At 42.9% G+C, this 19,514-nt stretch overlaps 2 protein-coding genes across 6 annotated transcripts in view; one reads left to right on the top strand and one right to left on the bottom strand.

The window, feature by feature from the left end:
• LOC142777500 (uncharacterized) overlaps positions 1–19,031 on the top strand; it is a 116,469-nt gene extending 97,438 nt beyond the window's left edge. For 2 of the 3 annotated variants that reach the window (XR_012888140.1, XM_075881983.1), the window contains one exon: positions 18,861–18,999. Coding sequence is in view for 2 of the 3 variants with exons in the window: in XM_075881983.1 (XP_075738098.1) it covers positions 18,861–18,874 (14 nt within the window). In the remaining variant the exon portion in view is untranslated. Of the gene's footprint in view, positions 1–18,860 lie in introns of all 3 variants that reach the window. The other variant, XM_075881981.1, reaches the window with a different exon arrangement.
• The window catches only part of LOC119175727 (SOSS complex subunit B1), a 51,260-nt gene that overhangs the window by 16,050 nt on the left and 15,696 nt on the right, over positions 1–19,514 (bottom strand). The window contains exons 6-7 of one of the 3 annotated variants that reach the window (XM_075881980.1): positions 19,125–19,221; positions 18,984–19,065 (exon numbers count right to left, since the gene is read on the bottom strand). In XM_075881980.1, the coding sequence (XP_075738095.1) occupies positions 19,022–19,065; positions 19,125–19,221 (141 nt within the window). In that variant the 3' untranslated portion in view covers positions 18,984–19,021. Of the gene's footprint in view, positions 1–18,513; positions 19,066–19,124; positions 19,222–19,514 lie in introns of those variants that run through there. The other 2 variants (XM_075881979.1, XM_037426680.2) reach the window with 2 other exon arrangements.

Raw genomic sequence — 19,514 nt, forward strand, 5'->3', positions numbered from 1 at the left:
CTTCCATTTGACGATTCAAATGAAATTCTGAGTTACTTAGTCTACCAAGAGCTAAAACCCTAGTAGAGTTCTCATTCACTATGGTGTCACAGATTCTAAAGCATTTTTTTATATTTGAGTTTTTGCAGGGCAGTGAATATTCTCAAAACTTCCTAAAAGTGTACTTTTTGGCTCCTACAGAAATGAAACAAGTAATTGCCAACGTGGTCCCACATGACTTGTAGGTCTAATGGCATGTAAAAGAGGAATGTCAAATATACAGTTTGAATTATCTTTCTCATTAAGATTACTGGTAGCGTGAACCAATGTTTATGTACGTGTGTGATTCCATGGCGGTCTTTAAATCGCCGCAACCATCCATTGTCTGCCTGTCTGGACTAAAGTTATCATGGCTGCGAACGAACGCCCGACTTTTGGCCTGCCCAAGCAGGAATGACCCACAGAGAGGGTCGTACTTTATGCGAGCATCTACAAACCATTTGTAAAGCGCATTTCAACATCACCGCAAGTGGCAGCACGGATTCACTTTCGCTAATCGCTGTCAGCATCGTCGTTCAAAACAGCATCGATTTTGCTGGCATTCTTCATGATGGTCGCCAAAGTGGACTGGGCTATACCATACTTCCGCGCAATGTCGGCCTTCTTGATTTTTTGGTGAACTTCATCAAAAACAGCGTGTTTTACATTGAGAGAGAGCACCTTTCGTTTGACCGTGGATGAGGTCGACGTTCCAGGTATCGCTGGACTCTACTTTGTTGGTGCACAAGGCAGGCCAAGCTGTTATCATGGGAAAGTCCAAGTACGCTGCGATAAACCGCTTTCACCAGTGAACAGAGCTGAACAAGCGTACGAGTGAGTCTGCTATTCAAACTGTACTGCTTTGCTTGCGTACGCGAAACATGCCAACCAGGCTAACAAGCATAACAGGCTTAGGCAGGCATCGCTGGTGGCCCTATGCCAATGAAAAAAGCAATTTAGAAGTGTATTTACCGTATTTACTCGATTCTACCGCGCCCTCGATTGTAACGCGCACCCGATTTCCACAGCGAAAAAAAAAAAAACGTAAGACATCGATTGCAACGCGCACCATTTTTCTCCTGGCCTGCACGATCACACCACTCGAAAAAACGACTCCTTTTGGGAGCATCTTCCATTTAAATATGAGGTACGCCGAAGCTTGTGCTCATCTGACGTGTAACAGAGCATTGCCGTGACTGTAGTTTTACCGAGGACCGATGTCAGCACGCGAACTTGCTTCACCCCCTTCTTCTCGACGGTTGTGGTGCCAGGCATGTCGAAGTAAAGAGGCGTCTGATCGGCATCCCCGATTTGCCCAAGCAGGTAGCCGTTGTTGCGCCGCAAGTTTAGGACGAACCTCTGAAAACTGTGAGGCTTTTTATCGTACTCCTCCGCAAAACTTTTCGCATATGCATGTTCCCTTTCGGAGGAAAAAGCCTTTTCTCTTCATAAAGTTAGTTAGCCAGCACCTGCTCGCTTTAAACTGGCTCCGCATTAGACCTTTTTCTAAGACTAATTGCATAGCCCGCACTTGGAGCAGTTCTGTCGTCGCGGGCCGCTGTGCGGCTCGCTGCTCAAGCACATACTAGCCGAGCAGCTATTTAATGTGCGGAAACCGACCCTGGTGTGGTCCACAGAAGCCTTTGCGTGAAGTTTTGCTGTCGACAATCTTCTGCTTTTGTTTCCGCCGGTCCCGCACGCACGTTTCGGGAACTCCGACCGACCGCGATGCGGCCCGATTTCCCTCCGTTTCTGCACACGCGATGACTTTTCTTTTAAAAGCGGCATCGTGGTGCACTCAAGTTTTGGGAGTCGGCCCTTCCACGCCGTCGATTCTAATGCACTACTAGATGACGAACTCCTCAGCACACGTACGAAGTGCCGCACATGGCAAACACATAGGCAGAAATGGCCGACGCGCCATGCCGACGCACGTATGGGGCGGCCATTTTGGATTTGCCGATGGCAATAGATTGACCGTAATTTTTTTTTTCGTACTCGATTCTAACGCGCATGCGATTCATGAACTCGCTTAACCGGAAAAAAGGTGCGCGTTAGATTCGAGTAATTACGGTACTTCGCTTTTTCACCATGATCTGGCACTACAAGTGCAATTATGGGTGGCCCAAAGGCCCAAAGCGTGGGGCTGCGTTCTTGTGAAGCAAGCCAGGGGATGTAGTACACAGTGTAACAACACAAAATACCAGCAGCCTTTTACTCGGTGGTCCGCCGGTCTAGCACTGGAAAAAAGAATAGGAAGCGCTCGCCTGTTTTGGCAACCGCGACCAGGCAACCATGTGATGTGGTGAACTAAGCCTTCGCAAAGAGCCGAGCGATAGGGCAAATGATGCTGCGGGAGGCTAGCGGAACCAAAAATTAGCAGTTTTTGAACCGTTTTGATACGTGCAAAACGTAAAAAGGATGTCTGATGGCATCTTTTTTTCTTTTTGTCCAAAAAAATGCTTAGCTATATCTGATGAGGTGGGCTTACTTACTTCGGTAAAACTGGCCTTAAAGGCATTGAAAATGCAGAAATTAGAATAGGAGGTCAATATTACTTAATTATAAATGCTATTTTGTGTTAGTGGGTTCATCATAAATGGGTTACACTGTATAACAAAAACGGCTTACTTTTAAAAAATATCTGCAACCCCTTCAACATCACCTAAATCTAGCAGAGAGCTCATGTGCAATGCTTTTCAAGAAAAACATTATTTTTAACCACCCCGCAGGGCAACCAATGATGAAATCCATATTAGCATCTGCAGTGCATGTCAAATTTGTCAGACTGCACAAGTTCAATTGTAGATCTGCCTATTTGGCGACCTTGGAATTCGGGAGATTGCTAAAGTGCCAAGGGAAAGTCGGGGAAAAAATTCTGGTGAACGCTTTTACTCTTTCCGAGGGCTGCAGAGATATCCTACACACCTAAACATGATCACCAGTAATTTTTAGATGTCATTGATCATACTAGTCCTCTCAATTGTGTGGCAGATACACACATGAGTAAATGGAACAAAACATCCGGTGTCCCACGAGTAGTACTAACAGTATGTTTTAAATCTTGGTACACCTTTTTAGAAGGTACTGCACCAAAGATGGCTTAAGCAGCGCTAAGCATGGGATTAAAAAAAAAGAAAGGCCAAGAAATTATGAAATGATTGCCCCCCTACCCCTTTTTCCCTTTCTTTCACGGTCAGGCTAGGTTTAGCATACTGCTTGGCTTGCTTGCAAGGTGCGTCCAACCAGATAAAGTAAAAACAGCACATGTCAATTGGTCTGGCTATGACACCAGACAGAAGTTGGCAAGACAACGCAACTTCAAGATGGAAAATGCTTCATGTGCTAACGCCACCGCTTGCAGCACGTCGTGTTTGGTCACTCCCAAAACAAGCATCATATATGTGTTTCCAGTTTTAGTTCTCAACATGCCATCGCCCCGTTTGCTAAGAAATTCACATTTCCAGCAAAGCATTGGTGGCATTAACAACGCATGTGTCTTGAAGTTACGACGTCCTGCCGATAACTATCTGCTGTGGTCTGCGGATGAGACGAGTGCGCAGCGTTGTTACTTTATCTGGTCGATCATGCCTCGCGAGTATCGTCTTCTACCTAAATAGTATAAATTTTGCACCGTGGTTTAGAATATAGGTCTGCGTGCCTGTATTAGTTGATGATGCCTAAGCTACAGGTGGCCGACGCAGATCCCATTTCTGGCTGAAATTAGCACGACTGAGAAAATTTTGACGCTGGTTGGACATTTTGGCGCTGCCAGGCACAATTTCAACAAATGTCATGGTTATATGGTTCAGCATCATGCAAAAATAGAGAATTTTATCAAATTAGTGCAATTGGTGAAAGTGTGCAAATGAACAATCTGCTGGTCACTTAAATCAATGCATTAAGATCACTAAATAATGGTGCGCACTACATTACTTATGACTGTTTATGACTATGGCCCTCGGTGATTGAGGAAAACCACAGTGGTGGCCACATATTGATAGGGTTGATGTACTAGAACTTTTATATACTTTAATCTAAGTGCACCTCAGGTAATTAAAATGAACACGGGGACCATCAAAGTGTGCCCCTCTAATCCCAGAGTACAACTGCAGTATATTCAATGAGTGAATTAATATTTACTACATTGTCATGACACAGAAACAGCAGCAGCCAGATACAAGATAACATTGAACGTCGTAACTCAGCTGTCAATATCACACCTCCTTGAAGTACCCAAGTTCTACGATTTACTATGAAGTCTGATGTTTTTAAATTGTCAGAGCATCTTGAACAACACAAAAAAAGGAGAACAGGAAGGACACAACCAATGTTACTGCACACTTAATTCCAAGGAATAAGAACATACATATATATCCGTAAGCCTAGCCACACAATGTCTTTTCCTAGCTGTCCTTACAGGTGTACACTGTCTCCCAAGGCTGAAAAAATCCACTGCCGGAGAGGATACACAGGAGCTTTCAAGTGGCATCCCCCAGCACGCATGGACCAGGGGACCATATCTGTTAACACTGTGCTGATAACGATACGCTCCACTCTCAGAAAACCGAAATCTGTTAAATGAAACTGCTGGAAGACGGTTGGTTTTGTACTGGTATTTTGCAGCCTTATTGATCTCTCAGCAAAACAGAACTCCTTTAAATGAATCGTACTTTTACGATTCCTTCAATAAGAGTCTACTGTATTTTTTGTTTTACCTAATACACAAAAAGCCCAATAAACATAAGGTACCATATTTACTCACGTAATGAACCCACTTGCATAATGAACCCACCCCCACCTTGGTCCTTCAAAAAAGAAAAAAAATTAATGTGTCTGTTCATTTTATTTCGGTATAATAGCCAGTGCCGTTCATGATCAAAACAACGCTAAATCAAGCCATTATATCAGAAAATAACGACACAATGAAAATCAATGCATAGTTTGGCAACCATGCTAAACAGTTGCAAACACGAATGACGTCCATCAAGATTTAAAAGTCGCACTTTTTGCAACATAACGCCATCTGTTGAATGCAGGAGAAACTTCCTTGCTCATAGCGCCATGCAAGCACAATGGCACGAAAACAAAGCAAAAAAACTAATAGCATCCGAGATAGCGAATGCGTGGTGTAGAAACACGCCACGCACCCGCCATCTCGGAGGCCATGCAAAGCGCCCACCGTTTCGACGGGGCATCGCCGCAACGTTTGTGCGCCGCCATCTAAAGCTGCAGATTTGTTGTCATAGCGTTTGTCGAAGTGAACTTAGTTGGGGACAGCTGCTGCGCAGGGCGCGTACGGCTGGTACACTAGCTACACAGCTGGTTTTAAACTTAAAGTTAGTTGAGGATGCGCCGGAGCATTGAAACCAAGCGGCTGGATGACACTTCAGCGTTAATCCGTGCGAATTCGTTACGGGAGAAAACAAGAGCGTCGGGCTAAAAATATGATTCGTCGTGCACTTAGCAGGGCATAACAAGCAAAACTGTCATGCAAAATTTTCTCTGTTATAACAAAATTTTCACCATGACTTTTGTCTCTCGGGTAATGAACCCTCCCCCCAAATTGGCATCAACGTTTCTGCGAAAAAAAAAAGGTGGGTTCATAATGCGAGTAAATACGATACATATCATTAATGTGTTTTGTTTTTGGGCGATAAAATAAAACTGATTACTCGCAACCGAAAATTTCCCAACTTCCTCAACAGAAAGCACACAAGCAAGCTGTACAGGACTTTTTTCCAGAACGATGATTATTTTAGCTCCATCTATCTTCTATCCTGATAGTCTCACTTATTAAACAGCACAACTTCTTGTTATTTATCTACTGATTGGAGCAGTAAAAGCAATGTTTTCTTCAAAAACAGAAGCACCTTGCCTATCCAATAAATTTCAAGCAAGTCCCATAACACAAGACAAACTAACAAAAAATATGCTTGTTTAACAATCCTAAAGGGGCCCTCAACACTTTTCTATGTAATCGCCGAATGGTGCTGCAAAAATTTTTGAATCTGTCAAGTAGGAATGAAGTAACAGTGGTTTGGTGCATGCTTTAATCGTGTTCTCTAGTTTTTTTTTTTTTTTTTTTTTTTCGTACCAGCGGGCATACTGAAAGGTACACAAAAGGGAGGGCAGGATGACAAGAGCACAAGAAGCTACGTCTGTTCGGAACTTTTTCTCTCTCTCTCTCTTTTCGTACGTGCAGCTTACTTTCAGAGCATTGGAGCGTGCGGGCCTGTCGTGGCACCTCGTGGCAACCACAGTAACTATGCAACTCATGATGCTCAAGTCAGCCAATGGCTTATGACATGTTCAGTTGGGTTATGGCATCATGTGTCGAGAGAAGAACGAGAGATTTATAGCCGACTTTTAGAACTAATTGTTAACTCCAGGTCCTGTGCTGCACTATAAAGTTGAGATCCCATATCCTCAGGAGCATTTTCTGACCACACCAATAAAGTATTGCAGCGCTCCTTTAGATGTTATGAGGGTAAATTAAAGACAGCACTGCCCCTTTGCCCATCTTTCTCAGAAAACAGAATCGTTAATTAGAAAACACTTTTTCCAGTCCCTTCAGGTTTCACTTCACAACTTCCTGTTGCATACCAGAAGGCTATTGCCTGTGGTAAAATGTTTGATGTGGCAAACATGCCCAACAAATGAACTGAAATACATAACTGATTAACTTCAAGACTCTCTAATTATGTTTTTAATTCAATATACACTACATGTCATATATTGTGAATTGTAGCTGCCTTGTTTGCTAAGCATATCTATATGGAACAACTTTTAAGCATGTTAACAGTTTTCAGAAGAACTGAGCGTTGGGCGAGTTGGTATTCCATGAAGGATGGCATTTGCGCAAAAAGATAGACAAGAAGGAAGAGTCTGCACCTGTTTGTGCTCTCTTCCTTTTTGTGCAAAATGCCATCCTTAACAGTTTTTATACATGCGACAATAAACTTGAAGTTAAAAGATATACTGTTGAGAAGATATAAAGTAAACAGCGGTGAGACAGGTGAGACTGAATTAGGAGCAGTTTTAAGAGCAGCCGAGCCTTGCTTTGAAGCAGTTAGCAGCATTTAATGTGTCATCCTAAGAGCTTGAAAAAACAAATCTTTAGCAACATGGGGGCACAAGTTCATATTTCAAGTGGCTTACAATAAACATAACACTGAAGCTGACTTTTAAGAAAGCTTTTGAACAGACTATAGCCAGGTATGAACTGCACTACCCTTTTACATACCACACAACCTCTCTGGTCCTTGTAACAAACATGTGAAATAATGTTTGAAAATTGGGTTCATTGGAAATATTTCAAAAAGAAAAACACACCACACTCATACATAATTGAAACAATTGCGATTGCACAAGAATCATAGTTATGTAACTTCACTTTAGAACAGTGACATGATTCAGCATAGTACTGCTTTCACTTGTTGTACACCTGCTTCTCTATCTGCTCAGCAGCACGGTTGGCATAGCGTCAAGTGAACTGCAAGCTTTTAACAAACAATAAAATCGCGCTGCACCGCTGTTGATTGATTTGTGGGGTTTAACGTCCCAAAACCACTATTTGATTATTTGAGATGCCGTAGTAGAGGGCTCCGAAAATTTTTACCACCTGGGGTTCTTTAACGTGCACCCAAATCTGAGTACTAGGGCCTACAACATTTCCGCCTCCATCGGAAATGCAGCCGCCACAGCCAGGATTTGATCCCGCGATCTGCGGGTCAGCAGCCGAGTACCTTAGCCACTAGACCACCGTGGCGGGGCGCGCTGCACCGCTGTTCCTGGCCACCTCGCGCAGGACCGCTTGCAAGCGTACGGCGCAGAAACAAGAAACCTTGCTGTACTAACTATCTTGTAATGTACATGCGTACGGCACTAAGTGATAAACGAAAGGTACTAGGTGATAACGCCTCTTGACGCGTGCAACCATGCATTATTAGTACTGCCCACGTTGGTCTGGTGTTTCGGTTTCATGCAAAGCTTGTTTCGGTTTCATGTAAAGTATTTTCGCCCTCAAGGGGCGCTACCTTGTGTATATATGCACGGCATTGCATATAATAACGTAGTTCCTGCTTGGCTACCGGCTGCTGCGTACTTCTTGTCAGCCGGCGCTTCAGCGCCGTGCCCTGTGTTTTCCGTGCAGCGCGTTCGCCGCACGAGCCGCATGATACTACAGTTGGCCCATTTTATTTTTTTTTTAATATTGAAGGCCATCATCGTTGATGTAGAAGTTAGAACTCCCAATAATACTTTTGACTGCCACCCGCACCGCTCCATGACTCGCGCAAAGCACTCGCACCGCAAGTAAGCAATGTGTCCCCGCACACAAGCCTGACGTACAAAGGCCTGATTTGTCAGAAAAAAAAAAGAAAGAAAAAAGTGTGCCAGTCACACTGCGGAACGGCCGCCGACCAAAAAACTGGTCAAACCTACATTTATACAACCTGTCCAGTTGCCAAACTCTCCGCCTCGGCCATACACTGAAAGCGGCACAAACTCACTTTTGGTTCAGGTGGCGCTACTGCAGCAACAGGCTCCTCGCAGCAGACGACGAAGCGCACGAACCTCGTGCACAAAGCTGCTATCCGCGCAAATATTGAATTGCTTGAAAATGCAACAACAAAAACTAGTTTTTATCTTTAGGTAATCGTAAAGGTTTAATACATTAGCAGGAACATCTGAAAGAGAGTTATGTGGTGTTCTATGTTGTGCGAACTATAGCAGGCACCCGGTGACCAGCAAATGCTGCGGCTGTCACCAAGTTCAGCGAGAAAGGCATTAGTGTTGTCCATTGTCTAAGCAACCAGCTGTGACGACAATTTTTTTTTTTTTTTTTTCAGCTAGCAGGAAGACTCCAAAGATTGTGGTAGCTTCTGTGGAAATATGTAACGGCAGAATTTCGTTGGAGCCGCGCGAGTCGTACAGTGGTATCTGCTAATATACATACATCCTTTGCATCACCCATTATACTTTTTGTCAAGTGCTAAAAAAACGACTAGGAAACATCGCTTAACAATTTCAGGCAAATTGGCTATGCGGCACAGCACGTTTGCAGAAATCAACCTTCATAAGAGCATGACTAAGTTGTGCATACACACTCTTCGATAGCGATAAAGCCTAGTCGGGACCAGATTTTTTCGCTGGCTCATCTACGTAAAGTTGCGGAAAAAGAGCCAATTGAGCTCGAGAGCTTCAGCTTCGAACAAAGTATGCAGCTTATACGTTGGGTTAATACTTCACAGCAGCTGCTTCTTTCGCAGCTGCAGCGGAGACACATTCAGCATCTAAACACGCGTGAGCAGTTCTATATGGTGTGAAAGCGCAGTGGTAGTGTCAGATTTAGACGTCTATGCAACAAGCCCATTCGGTCGCGGGTTCAATCCTGCCCATGATGGTCGCATTTCAATGAAGGTAACTCTCCGTACTAACTCTCGTGTGTTTGTTCTTATGTATCTTGTTTAGCTGTGCTCTCACTATGGCTTATATGTCAAAGCACCAAATCGCCCAACAGTCAACTCCTTTGGGCGACTCCACGTATGTGAAACAAGGTACTTGCTTTAGGCAAACCCCGCGCGCACAAAGGTGACCCCAGGCATCAGCGTCGACATGAAAACCGCAGCAACCGAAGGAACGCGCTTCGCACAACAAAGAACCTGAGAGTAAACCCTGCTACACATGCCACTCGGTAAGAATGGCTAACTCGGTGGTTTTCGATAAGTGACAGTGGCACCAGAACACACAGCCTAGCTAGCAGAAGCTGCACGCTCGATGCAAGGCAGCACATTTTAATGGGGAGACCATGGAAACCTTTGTCACCATAAAGGTAAAAAGTGAAAAACACGCTTGGGCTCGCGTCTAAATTTTTTTATATTCCTGGCACTGCTTAGTAAATCATGTAGTATACTCGTCCTTTTTTTCTTCACTGAAGATGAGGTTGGCATCAAAATTCTTGCTTTTGAGGCTGTTTTGAAGTAGTTCAGCACAATTTTCGTGATTTTTATGCTTTTGGAGCAGCTTCGTGCAAGAAAACGAATACATATAAAAAATGTGCAATATAGGCAGCTGTCTCACCCCTGAGTAAGCTTCGCGGTAAATAATCACCGGAGTTCTCAAAAGTTGCACATTAATATGTGGCAAAAATTAAAGCGAGTTCACCTTCAAACAGCACACAAGCTAAGGCACAAGAATGAACTGACAACATCTCCTACATTGTTCAATTATAATGGCACCGTGTATTTGTGTGTGTCTGACTTTGCCCCATTTCAACTGAGAATTTAAGACATTGAGCTCATACTGTTAGCATTCCATTTCTTAACAAAACACCATTTCATGCACTGAGGCATCAAATGGAACAACAATGCTCTCACGTGTCGCACACTTACGGAATGAATATCTTGAAACTGGTGCCATCCTGAGAGTTCATTCCATGCATAAATGATGTACGAACCTAGTAGTTAATATTTCAGAATTTTGTTATTCTGCTTGTCAGTTAAAACTGAACTAATGCCTAGATTATTCAGTTATAAACATGCAGGCAAAATTGTAGTCCCATGTAGTGTGTGATGTCAGTGCACGTTGAAAAACACCAGATGGTCGAAATTTTCGTAGTCCTTTGAACGACATCACTCAATCATATTGCGATTTTGGGACATAAAACCCAAAATATTCTTATTTTTATTAATCAGTTATGATTGAAGTGACTTGCAATAATTAGCCAATTTTGAATTCAGATCTCTCAAGCAAGTAACATCTGGAACTTCAGCAACCCAGAGCATAGACTAGAATTTTACTATCATAGACAATTTCAACAAGTTCTGCACAAAAAAAAAACAACCCACATTCATTTTAAACCTGGAATAGTAACTTAGTCACAATAAATGGCCCCACACGAAGTACAGGTATCAATTCTAATGAATGCCTGCCAGCAACAGTGTTAAACTATTTACATATGCTACCACAAGCTTTTGTCGCATTGCTGCAAGCATGCCTTTTCTTGCTTTTGTTACGGCAAAACTTTTTGCCATCACTGGCTTTTGGTTTAAATTTAAAAAGGAAAAAAATTACATCCATTGTGAGAGCCCAGTGTGGGCAAACAGACAACTGACCAAGAAAATAACGAGGCCCCATGCATCTCAGAAATCCAGCCAAACGACACACGATTAGCATCAAGCAAGATGCACAAAAAAAAGAAAACATTTGCCCAACAGGCTCACAGAGCAGCAGCCCATTTGGTCAACGGGAGGCAGCCATATATCGTCAAAGAAGAGAATGTGGATAGCTCTATTCACTGTCAATGCCACAAGGTGTAACCAAAACAGAAAGTCTTCTAAATATGAAGCCAAAAACAATGAGCCAATAAATTCTGCAATGTCTCCAAACACAGTGAACCAGCTGTCACTCGCTCAGACACATAAATGAGGGCAATCAAAGTTATGCCAGTACATAAACTTTCCATGTGGCTAACAACCGCCATCTGTTAAAGGGCCACTAAAAAAGAAAAAAAAACTGCACTTTCTGAGAATCTCTGAGAACTCTAATACCATAAGTTCATTATTAGCAGGGAAAAATCAAAGTTGAAGTTTCATTTAAAAATTTCACACCAAAATCTCCCCACGTGATGTCAAAAATTTTAAAGTATCATTTGTATTTTCGTGACATTACCTCGATGAAATTTTCTGAAACTTCATATGCTAGTTTGATGGCACCCACAAACGACAATGCATGCAATTTTTATTGATCAGCAGCTAAGTAGGACCCAGAAGACGGCTTCAAAATCTATAACGTCACAGTGTTTCGTGCGGGAATCTCAAGGTGGTGCCTCCACCCACATTTTATGTTCGTGTGTTTTCTCGCTTACCAAATGAGTCTCGCAGTAAGAGCGGTGTTTTCAAGATTGCAAAACTGTACGTTACTAATACCGTATTTACTTGCGTTATCAACGCACTTTTTTTTCTCCAAAAATTGAAGCAAAGTTAGGGGTTCATTTTTAGACGGGGCAAATTTCATGAAAACTTTTTTGGGATGAGTAGAAAACTCGGCAATGCAAAAAAAAGTTAGGTCGATTAGCCTTTCGAAATTGACATACGCGTACACTGTTTGGAAACAGCTTCTTTGTTGCACTTCACTCATCTTTGGTGGTTGAAGGCGCTATCTTCTGCAAGCAGTTTCTGTGCTGCCCGCGCACTCAATAAAAGCATTTTGCGGCTATCTTTTTTCGCAATCGTTTAACCACAAAAATGGTATCTGCTCTGATCTGAAGGGACGCCCAGAAGCGTGCGCTACAACACACTTTGCCAACTTCGTGGCAACCTCGCACAACGATCGCGACTATGCATTGACATTGCAGCAAGTAACCAACATTGCCGCAAGCGACCCCCAAAGCATTAAAAGAAACCATCGATAACAAGAATAATAGTATATGGCCCCCGCCTCGCTGTCCACATGAGAAGTTCCTGTAGAAAAGGTAGCCTATATTTTTCGTTCCTTGAAGTATACGTGTACACAGTAGAATCTCGATAATACGAGTATGGTTGATGTGAATTTCGCCATGATACGGATTTTAAAACTGCTTCGGATTAACTACATTATATAAAATATGCCGTGATTCGGTGTTATACGAGCAGTTTCCCCAGCAAACGCGGATGATATGAACGCACCATATACCGCTGCACGCGAGCGATGCAACGCACCTAGTTTGTGGCAGGAAGGCCCGTACACACTTGGCCTCGAAGAGAGCGAATGCAGCAGAACTCACCGGAATTTCCCTCGCTTCGCCGTTGGAATTGTGGCCGGAAAACGATGCCGCAAGGCCGACGCGAAAAATGGGTCCAAGACCAATTTTGCCACCACACGACAGGAGATTGCCTTTCTGCTATGGCTTTGACTACACCACCTGCGCTAGCTCTCAGACAACATGATGTGAAAAACCAGTCGTACATTCAAGATTGAATAACACGTTGAATGCTCTACCACTGCTACATACAGGATGGCGGCCAAGGCGACGGCGCAATCACGAACTACCTGCACAGCACGACAAAGCTCACAACCTCAAAAAAAGACGCGTTCACCGAGAGCCTGGTTTGGATTACGATTGCTGCAAACACCGCAAGTAGAAGAAGGTGCAGCAGCAGCGAATCGGCATGCCCTAGCGTGTCTCTCTTTTGCACTGCCAGCTGAATCAGTCGTCGCCGGTGCCGATGCGTCTACTCATGCCGCTTCTTCCGACGTATCTCCCGAAACAACGTTTGTAAAGGTGTAAACCGTTTCTTTTCAGTGCTTTTCATGCATGACTAGAACTCGGTGGGGATTTTAATACTCAGGAACAAATTTTCATGCGGTGAAGATGGCGGCAGTACATGTATACAAGGGGTGGAACAAACGTGAACAGTTTCGACGGGTTCAAACGTGCATTTGCGGCCGCTCTGGCGTTTCCACTTGAATTCGCGAGTGTGAATTCTCTTGGACTAATATTTTTCGTATCAACCTCGTGGTGCATTTTTCTGGCTGCTTTAGCGGCGAAGTGAGTGAATTTTCAATAGTTATACCACTTTTGCTCCCTTTGATGCCAAGTGTGAACGCGCCTTATAGCGCCAGCAGCATGAGTGAGGGAACGCGGCACTTTATTGAGAGGTGGTGAAGGCACAAACGTTCAAAAGAACATCATGGACTTTTTTCAGCCAGAAATAATTGACACCAATAAAGTTCTTGTTCATCTTCATAATCAGCTTTGACTTGTTTTTGGTTCGTTCGAATTCAGGGTAATACAAATATTTTGCGTGCTCTCTTCAAACTCGTATAATTGAGATTCTACAGTATCAAGCATAAAAAGCAAATTGCAACTAAAGCGAGAATCCGGAGCGCTACCATGTTACGGAAATCGTCATAATCATTTCTGGGCGACAAGCGAATTTTTCTGGCTTTCCAGAGACCTGTGACGTGATGGCGACGAATTACTCTTTGCGACAGCCATGGTGACAGCAAAACCTGTCGTCGTCACTTGAAAATTGCGTGCATGTGATTGGGCCTTAAAGTTTCGTATTATCAGGAAGCGACCGTCGGTTGGTGGGGACAGTGTCGTGCCCTCCACTCGCTATGTGCCTGTTAGCTGCAATGTCTCTACACTCGCATCGTTCGCAAGCCCCGCTGTGGCACACAGATAATTAAAAAGACAGGGGACATGCCACGTACAGGTAAAAAAAAAAAGCAATACAGCGCGCGGCTGTAGGCGAAGGGGGGGAGGGTGCGAACCTAGGTGGCTGAGATGCATTGGCATTAAAATAAAAAAAAACAAGAACTCAAACGAGCAAGGAGGCACCAGGTGTCGGTTAGCAGGACTACAGCGGATTAATGTAGGGGGTGCGGTTATTACGCAGGAGAAAAATAAAATAAAAATTTTGATGACTGAAGTTGGAGGTGCGTTTATTATGCGAGTGTATTCATTATAAAAGTAAAGACGTATATGTGAAAATTGTTTTGCTCTTTAGTGTGCCTTTAAACTACATGTGCAAGTCAACATGCCAACAATAATGTCAATCGGCTTCAATTTGCATGCTTATCACCAATAGTGTGTTTCTTAGCACTGTCATTAGAGGCAGAGGCGTTGCCAGTGAATGGCACATTGGGCCCGTGCCCCCCCCCCCCCCCTTTGAAATCTTTTTTTCACCGTGGTATAGAGAGCAGAAAATGGCCACTTTAAGGGGATGCCCTCCCCTAAATAATGTAGGTGCCCCCCCCTCCCCAAAATGTCTGGGTATAGCCCTGATGGGAGGAACCCATAACCTTCGATCCTTATATCCCCTTGAGGCGCAGGGTACACATATGTGGATGCGACTTGTGTTTGCCAGTTCCTCCCACTAGTGGGAAAGAGAAGGCAAGACACAATGCGCATAAGATCAATTGAACCTTCTGCAAAGTCGATGTGTCTTGACTGCTGCGTGCGACTGCAGCCGAATACTTTCGTAAAGGTACTACAGTGTCCGACAGGTTGCTCAATGTGGTGCGTTTCGGGACACATTTTATAGGTATCATTTTTATTTGCTCCTTCTTATTGTGCCAAATCGAACATAAGTGACTGCAGCATAAAGAGACATCTAAATATTTGCTAATTAGTAATAATTATCAAAACTTGCAAAACCAAAAAGTTCTTAGTGGTTTCTTCCTGAAATGTAATAATGAGTGCATTAGAATTATGCCGTACGAAATTCAAACATTTACGAACAGCACATCCTAATTTGCACCGGAAGGGGATATGACCACCTGATATGAGCGCACACTTGCCGCTGCTTAGATCAACTTCACAAAAACCTAATGTCCCAACACTAGGACAATGCTGGATGCAGATGACAAATACGTTTCTTATGCAGTACTCTTATCAAAGAAACAATGATAACTAACGAAAATGCATAAAACCAAGATGGCTTACATTGCTGCTCTACCATACAGGCTCTTAATAGTTAGATGCAGTTATGTGTACTAAATTGCAGCGTTCAAAAAAGCGAGACCTGCATAGAATACAATTATAATGAGGTGAGTTAGTACATGAAAATTCTAGAATGGACCTGCATAGAATAGTAATGCAAGGCCACACTCTCAACACCCAGCACTTGTGGAATCAATGTCGCTCATCCCAGGTTAGTATTCTAGAGGCCACCACTGATTAGTATGAGTATGGAGCACTGTTTATAATAAAGACCATTTAACTGCTAACATAACCAAAAGTATTGAACAGAGAAACTGTTCCAGATTCAATTTTTCAAGGTTAATACTTATTCTAAAATTACTAGTAGGTAGTCCTTAAAGCTTGTCTTCAGGGTAGTGTAGCAGAACTTAGATATAAAGGCAGTGAAGTTGAGATTGCATGTTTCTACAAGTCTAATGCTTGGGAGGCTTGTCAACTTCCAGCTAAGACACCACTGACTTGAGTCATCCTGATGGCCACTTGTTGATGGAGCGTTGAGGCCTGACAGGCCTCAACGCTCCATTTTTTTGTTTTTTCATACAACAGCAATGGTATGGAAAGGAATACCGCATAATAGCCTATTTACTATATGGGCAAACTTATGCTCCAAAACTTGCTTACAAACAGTGACAGCAAAGTTGCATGTCATTATCACACTTATGTGATGTTGAATTCACACAGGACAATGAAAACTGAAGTTAACCAACAAATTTTTTTATCACAGTGTACATTCTACACCTCATTAGCTCAACGTTTCACACTCTTAGCTCACAGAGACAAGCCTCCTGGCATCTCAGTTTAGGCCTTTAACGGGGTTAACTTGAGCTACCTTACTGTGCTAAGTGCTTATTTTAAGGACAATTCTTGAGTGCTCAGACATTCGTCATGCACTTCATTATTCTCAGGTTTCCCTTACGGCAATCGGTAAATTCAAATGTGGGAATGATACATGATTTAAATATACACTAGGCTTTCGATAATACAAACTCAAGGGGACGCCACGGTTTTGTTTGAATTATCAGTCTTAAATATAACGAATGGCAACATACTAATTTGTCGAGCAATGAAACACACAAATGCGTGCAGTATTTTTTTATGTATAACCCACCCCTGCATATAAGCTGTACCCCAAACTACAAGCCGCAGAAAAATAGAATGCCTTCCTTGCATTGATGTGAAGCATGGCAGTGAAGCCAACTTGCAGACCATACTTGGGGTATGCCTGCATGACTTCAGCTCAGAATTTTTCCTATGTCGAACAGTTTTTACACAATAAAAATAGAGTACGTGCCAACTTAGAAATTAGGGATATTCTTAAAATGAGTAAAGCGAGGTACACATCGTAATAAAGCTTATGTGTTTTTTTATTTATTCTTTCTCGGGGCCACAGCAATGTCACAGACATGCGAATGAAAGCTAGTAATGTTTCCAGATCTCAGCATGATCATACCGCAATAAGTTATAAAACAGCACATGTACATGTGCGTCAGGGACAAAACGTGCTGCTCCGCAAGACAGCCAAAAAAAACCCACGCCCACGCCTTTATTTTAGACATTTTCTGCATGGCAGTATGGTAACTAAAGAACCATTCTGCATGCAATCAAAACCACACCATTTCGCGTTTCGATCCCCCCCCCCCTTTTTTTTTAATCAACGCGAGATTGTTAGTACACATATTTTATGGCACGAACAAGCAAAATCTACGAAGTAATCGAATTTATGCGATGGCTCTGTTTGAATTAGGTGGCTTTTTAATAGATTGAAAACTTAACTGGGATAACCAAGAATTGGATATTTGTTTGCATTAACCTAAAGTTGGAACTATCAAAGTCAAAATTAAGATGAATCTATTGTAAATAAATTTAGTCAGTGCACCAAACATGAAGGTTACGCAGCAATATCACCACCATGTGAATCAAACGCGTCTAAAGAGAGGCCAAGGCAAGTGATCCAAGACTGCTCTATCTGTGAAATGTTGGAATTTTACGTGAATGCAGAACTGCACTTCAAAGGAAGATAGAATGGCCCCTTAATAATATAAACAAAACTTCGCCAAATAAAAAGACATAGTGCAGCGATGTAAGTGTATTGAACAAAACTCAGGTTATTAGCATCTCATCTAATACCCCTGTCAAATGGCCTGTGTAATGTCATTTGCAGCAAATGACGAACATCAATGCCATTGCGATCTTGCATTCCTGGTCTACATGGCTACGTGAAATGACATTCACAATTGATGTCAATGTTTATCGGCAGGCTGCTATGTTACCAAAAAGTTACAAATGGTGCATTTAATTGACTTAACATTGCATAACTTTGTCCGGCTTGTTGAAAATATACAGCGGCGTGATAAAACAGCATCAGTACAAAAAAAATCCTCATACCAAAGCATGACTAGCTTAATACCGCTCACAACTTGTAGTAGGCAATATTTGGAACCGTGACAGCGTTTATGAATTCGTGACTGCAATAGACTTATGTTCAGTGCAAACGAATTATAATTGCTTTTTGGTTGCTGCGAATGAAGCATTGGAATGACTGAAACACCTCAAGCTTGATATTGAAGAAAGATCACAGACGAAGGATCTGCACCTACACGCCAATTCATTTACTCGGCTGCTCTTTGGGCTTCGCTTTCGTCAGCAAATAACAGAAATGTGGCACTTCCCAAAAATAGAAAATTGGTTTGAATGCACTCTCCCTGAACAGGTGTCCAACATGTGCGTGCATATTATGATACTAGCAAGTCCAACACGGCGAGGCTACACCTAAACAACAGTGAGCGTTTGTAAACATGACCGACAGGAGGCGCCATATGTCAAGTCAGATTCTGGAAAAGAGAATATAGCTGCACAAATTGCTTCCACTATAATGTTGCACGTTAAAAAGTTACTCAAAAATTAACAACAACCTTTAATGAACATCTGAACATAGTTTACATTTGCTTTAGGATGTCAATTTTGTAATCTTTTGCCAAGCACCTGTTGAGAGAACACGTCGTGCTTCCACGAGTTCAGTGAACACATTCAATGAACGAATGTTATTAGGTGTGAATGTAACTTACGATGCCCGTGTAGCAGCAACAAAAATGAAATCAATGCCTAATGTAATTTGCAGCGCATGACATTGCAGCTGCCGTTTGACAAGGGTATAATTTTTAAGTAGAAGATTCCGTTTTCAAGGTGTCAGTAGAAATTGAAAAGCTAATGAAAGGTGCTGAAACAAAGAAATCCAAACATATTACAGCTGAAGTTACCCCGCAAGGCATTCTGCTTGTGTGGTTCCTGCTCACCCTACTATGGAATCAAGCAAAATTGCTGTAAGTGGCCAAGGTTATGAATATCATGTGCTACTATTCTCATTTTAACACAGCTGCCAGGGAGTGACACAAGCTGCTGCTTGGTGTGCCCTATCCCATCACAAGTGCGGACAGGATACAATAACAAGGGGGGAGAGGTGTGGCTGTGGAGTAGAAGCCACAAGAAGTGTACAGACTATACGAGGCGCCGAGAGGTCCTCCCCGTGCCCGAGTGTCAGAGCTGAGCCAGTGACACACGCGCCGGCACCGGACTGCACCCTGAAGCGAGCCAGCTGTGAGCTGCCATGTCACGCAACCAGACAGTGCACGGCACTCACCTGGGGCTGGTGTGGACAGTGCTGCAGCACCTAGGGAGTCGCCACTGGCCCCACCCACCTGCGAAGTCGGTGACCGTCGCTGGTCGACGTTGGCATTCTGCATGCACACAAAAACAGCAGTCAGCATGGGCTATTACAACCTACAAATTTTGAGTAGCTGGCTGTAATAATTTACACAACATTTCAGAATACTTGAATCAAAACAATGTTGAACAAAAAGAATGTGATCCCAATGTCATATTTAGGCACCTAGAAAATATTTTTTGTCATCTCTCAGCTATAAAAAAATGTTAGACAGTACACAGATCATCCAACCAGGTCCACAGAGCCATTCATCAGGCTACACAAACTGCAATCATCATTTTTAAAGCATTCAGTATTGTGAATGAT

The sequence above is a fragment of the Rhipicephalus microplus genome, chromosome X, assembly GCF_043290135.1.
Source record: "Rhipicephalus microplus isolate Deutch F79 chromosome X, USDA_Rmic, whole genome shotgun sequence".
NCBI lineage: Eukaryota > Metazoa > Arthropoda > Arachnida > Ixodida > Ixodidae > Rhipicephalus > Rhipicephalus microplus.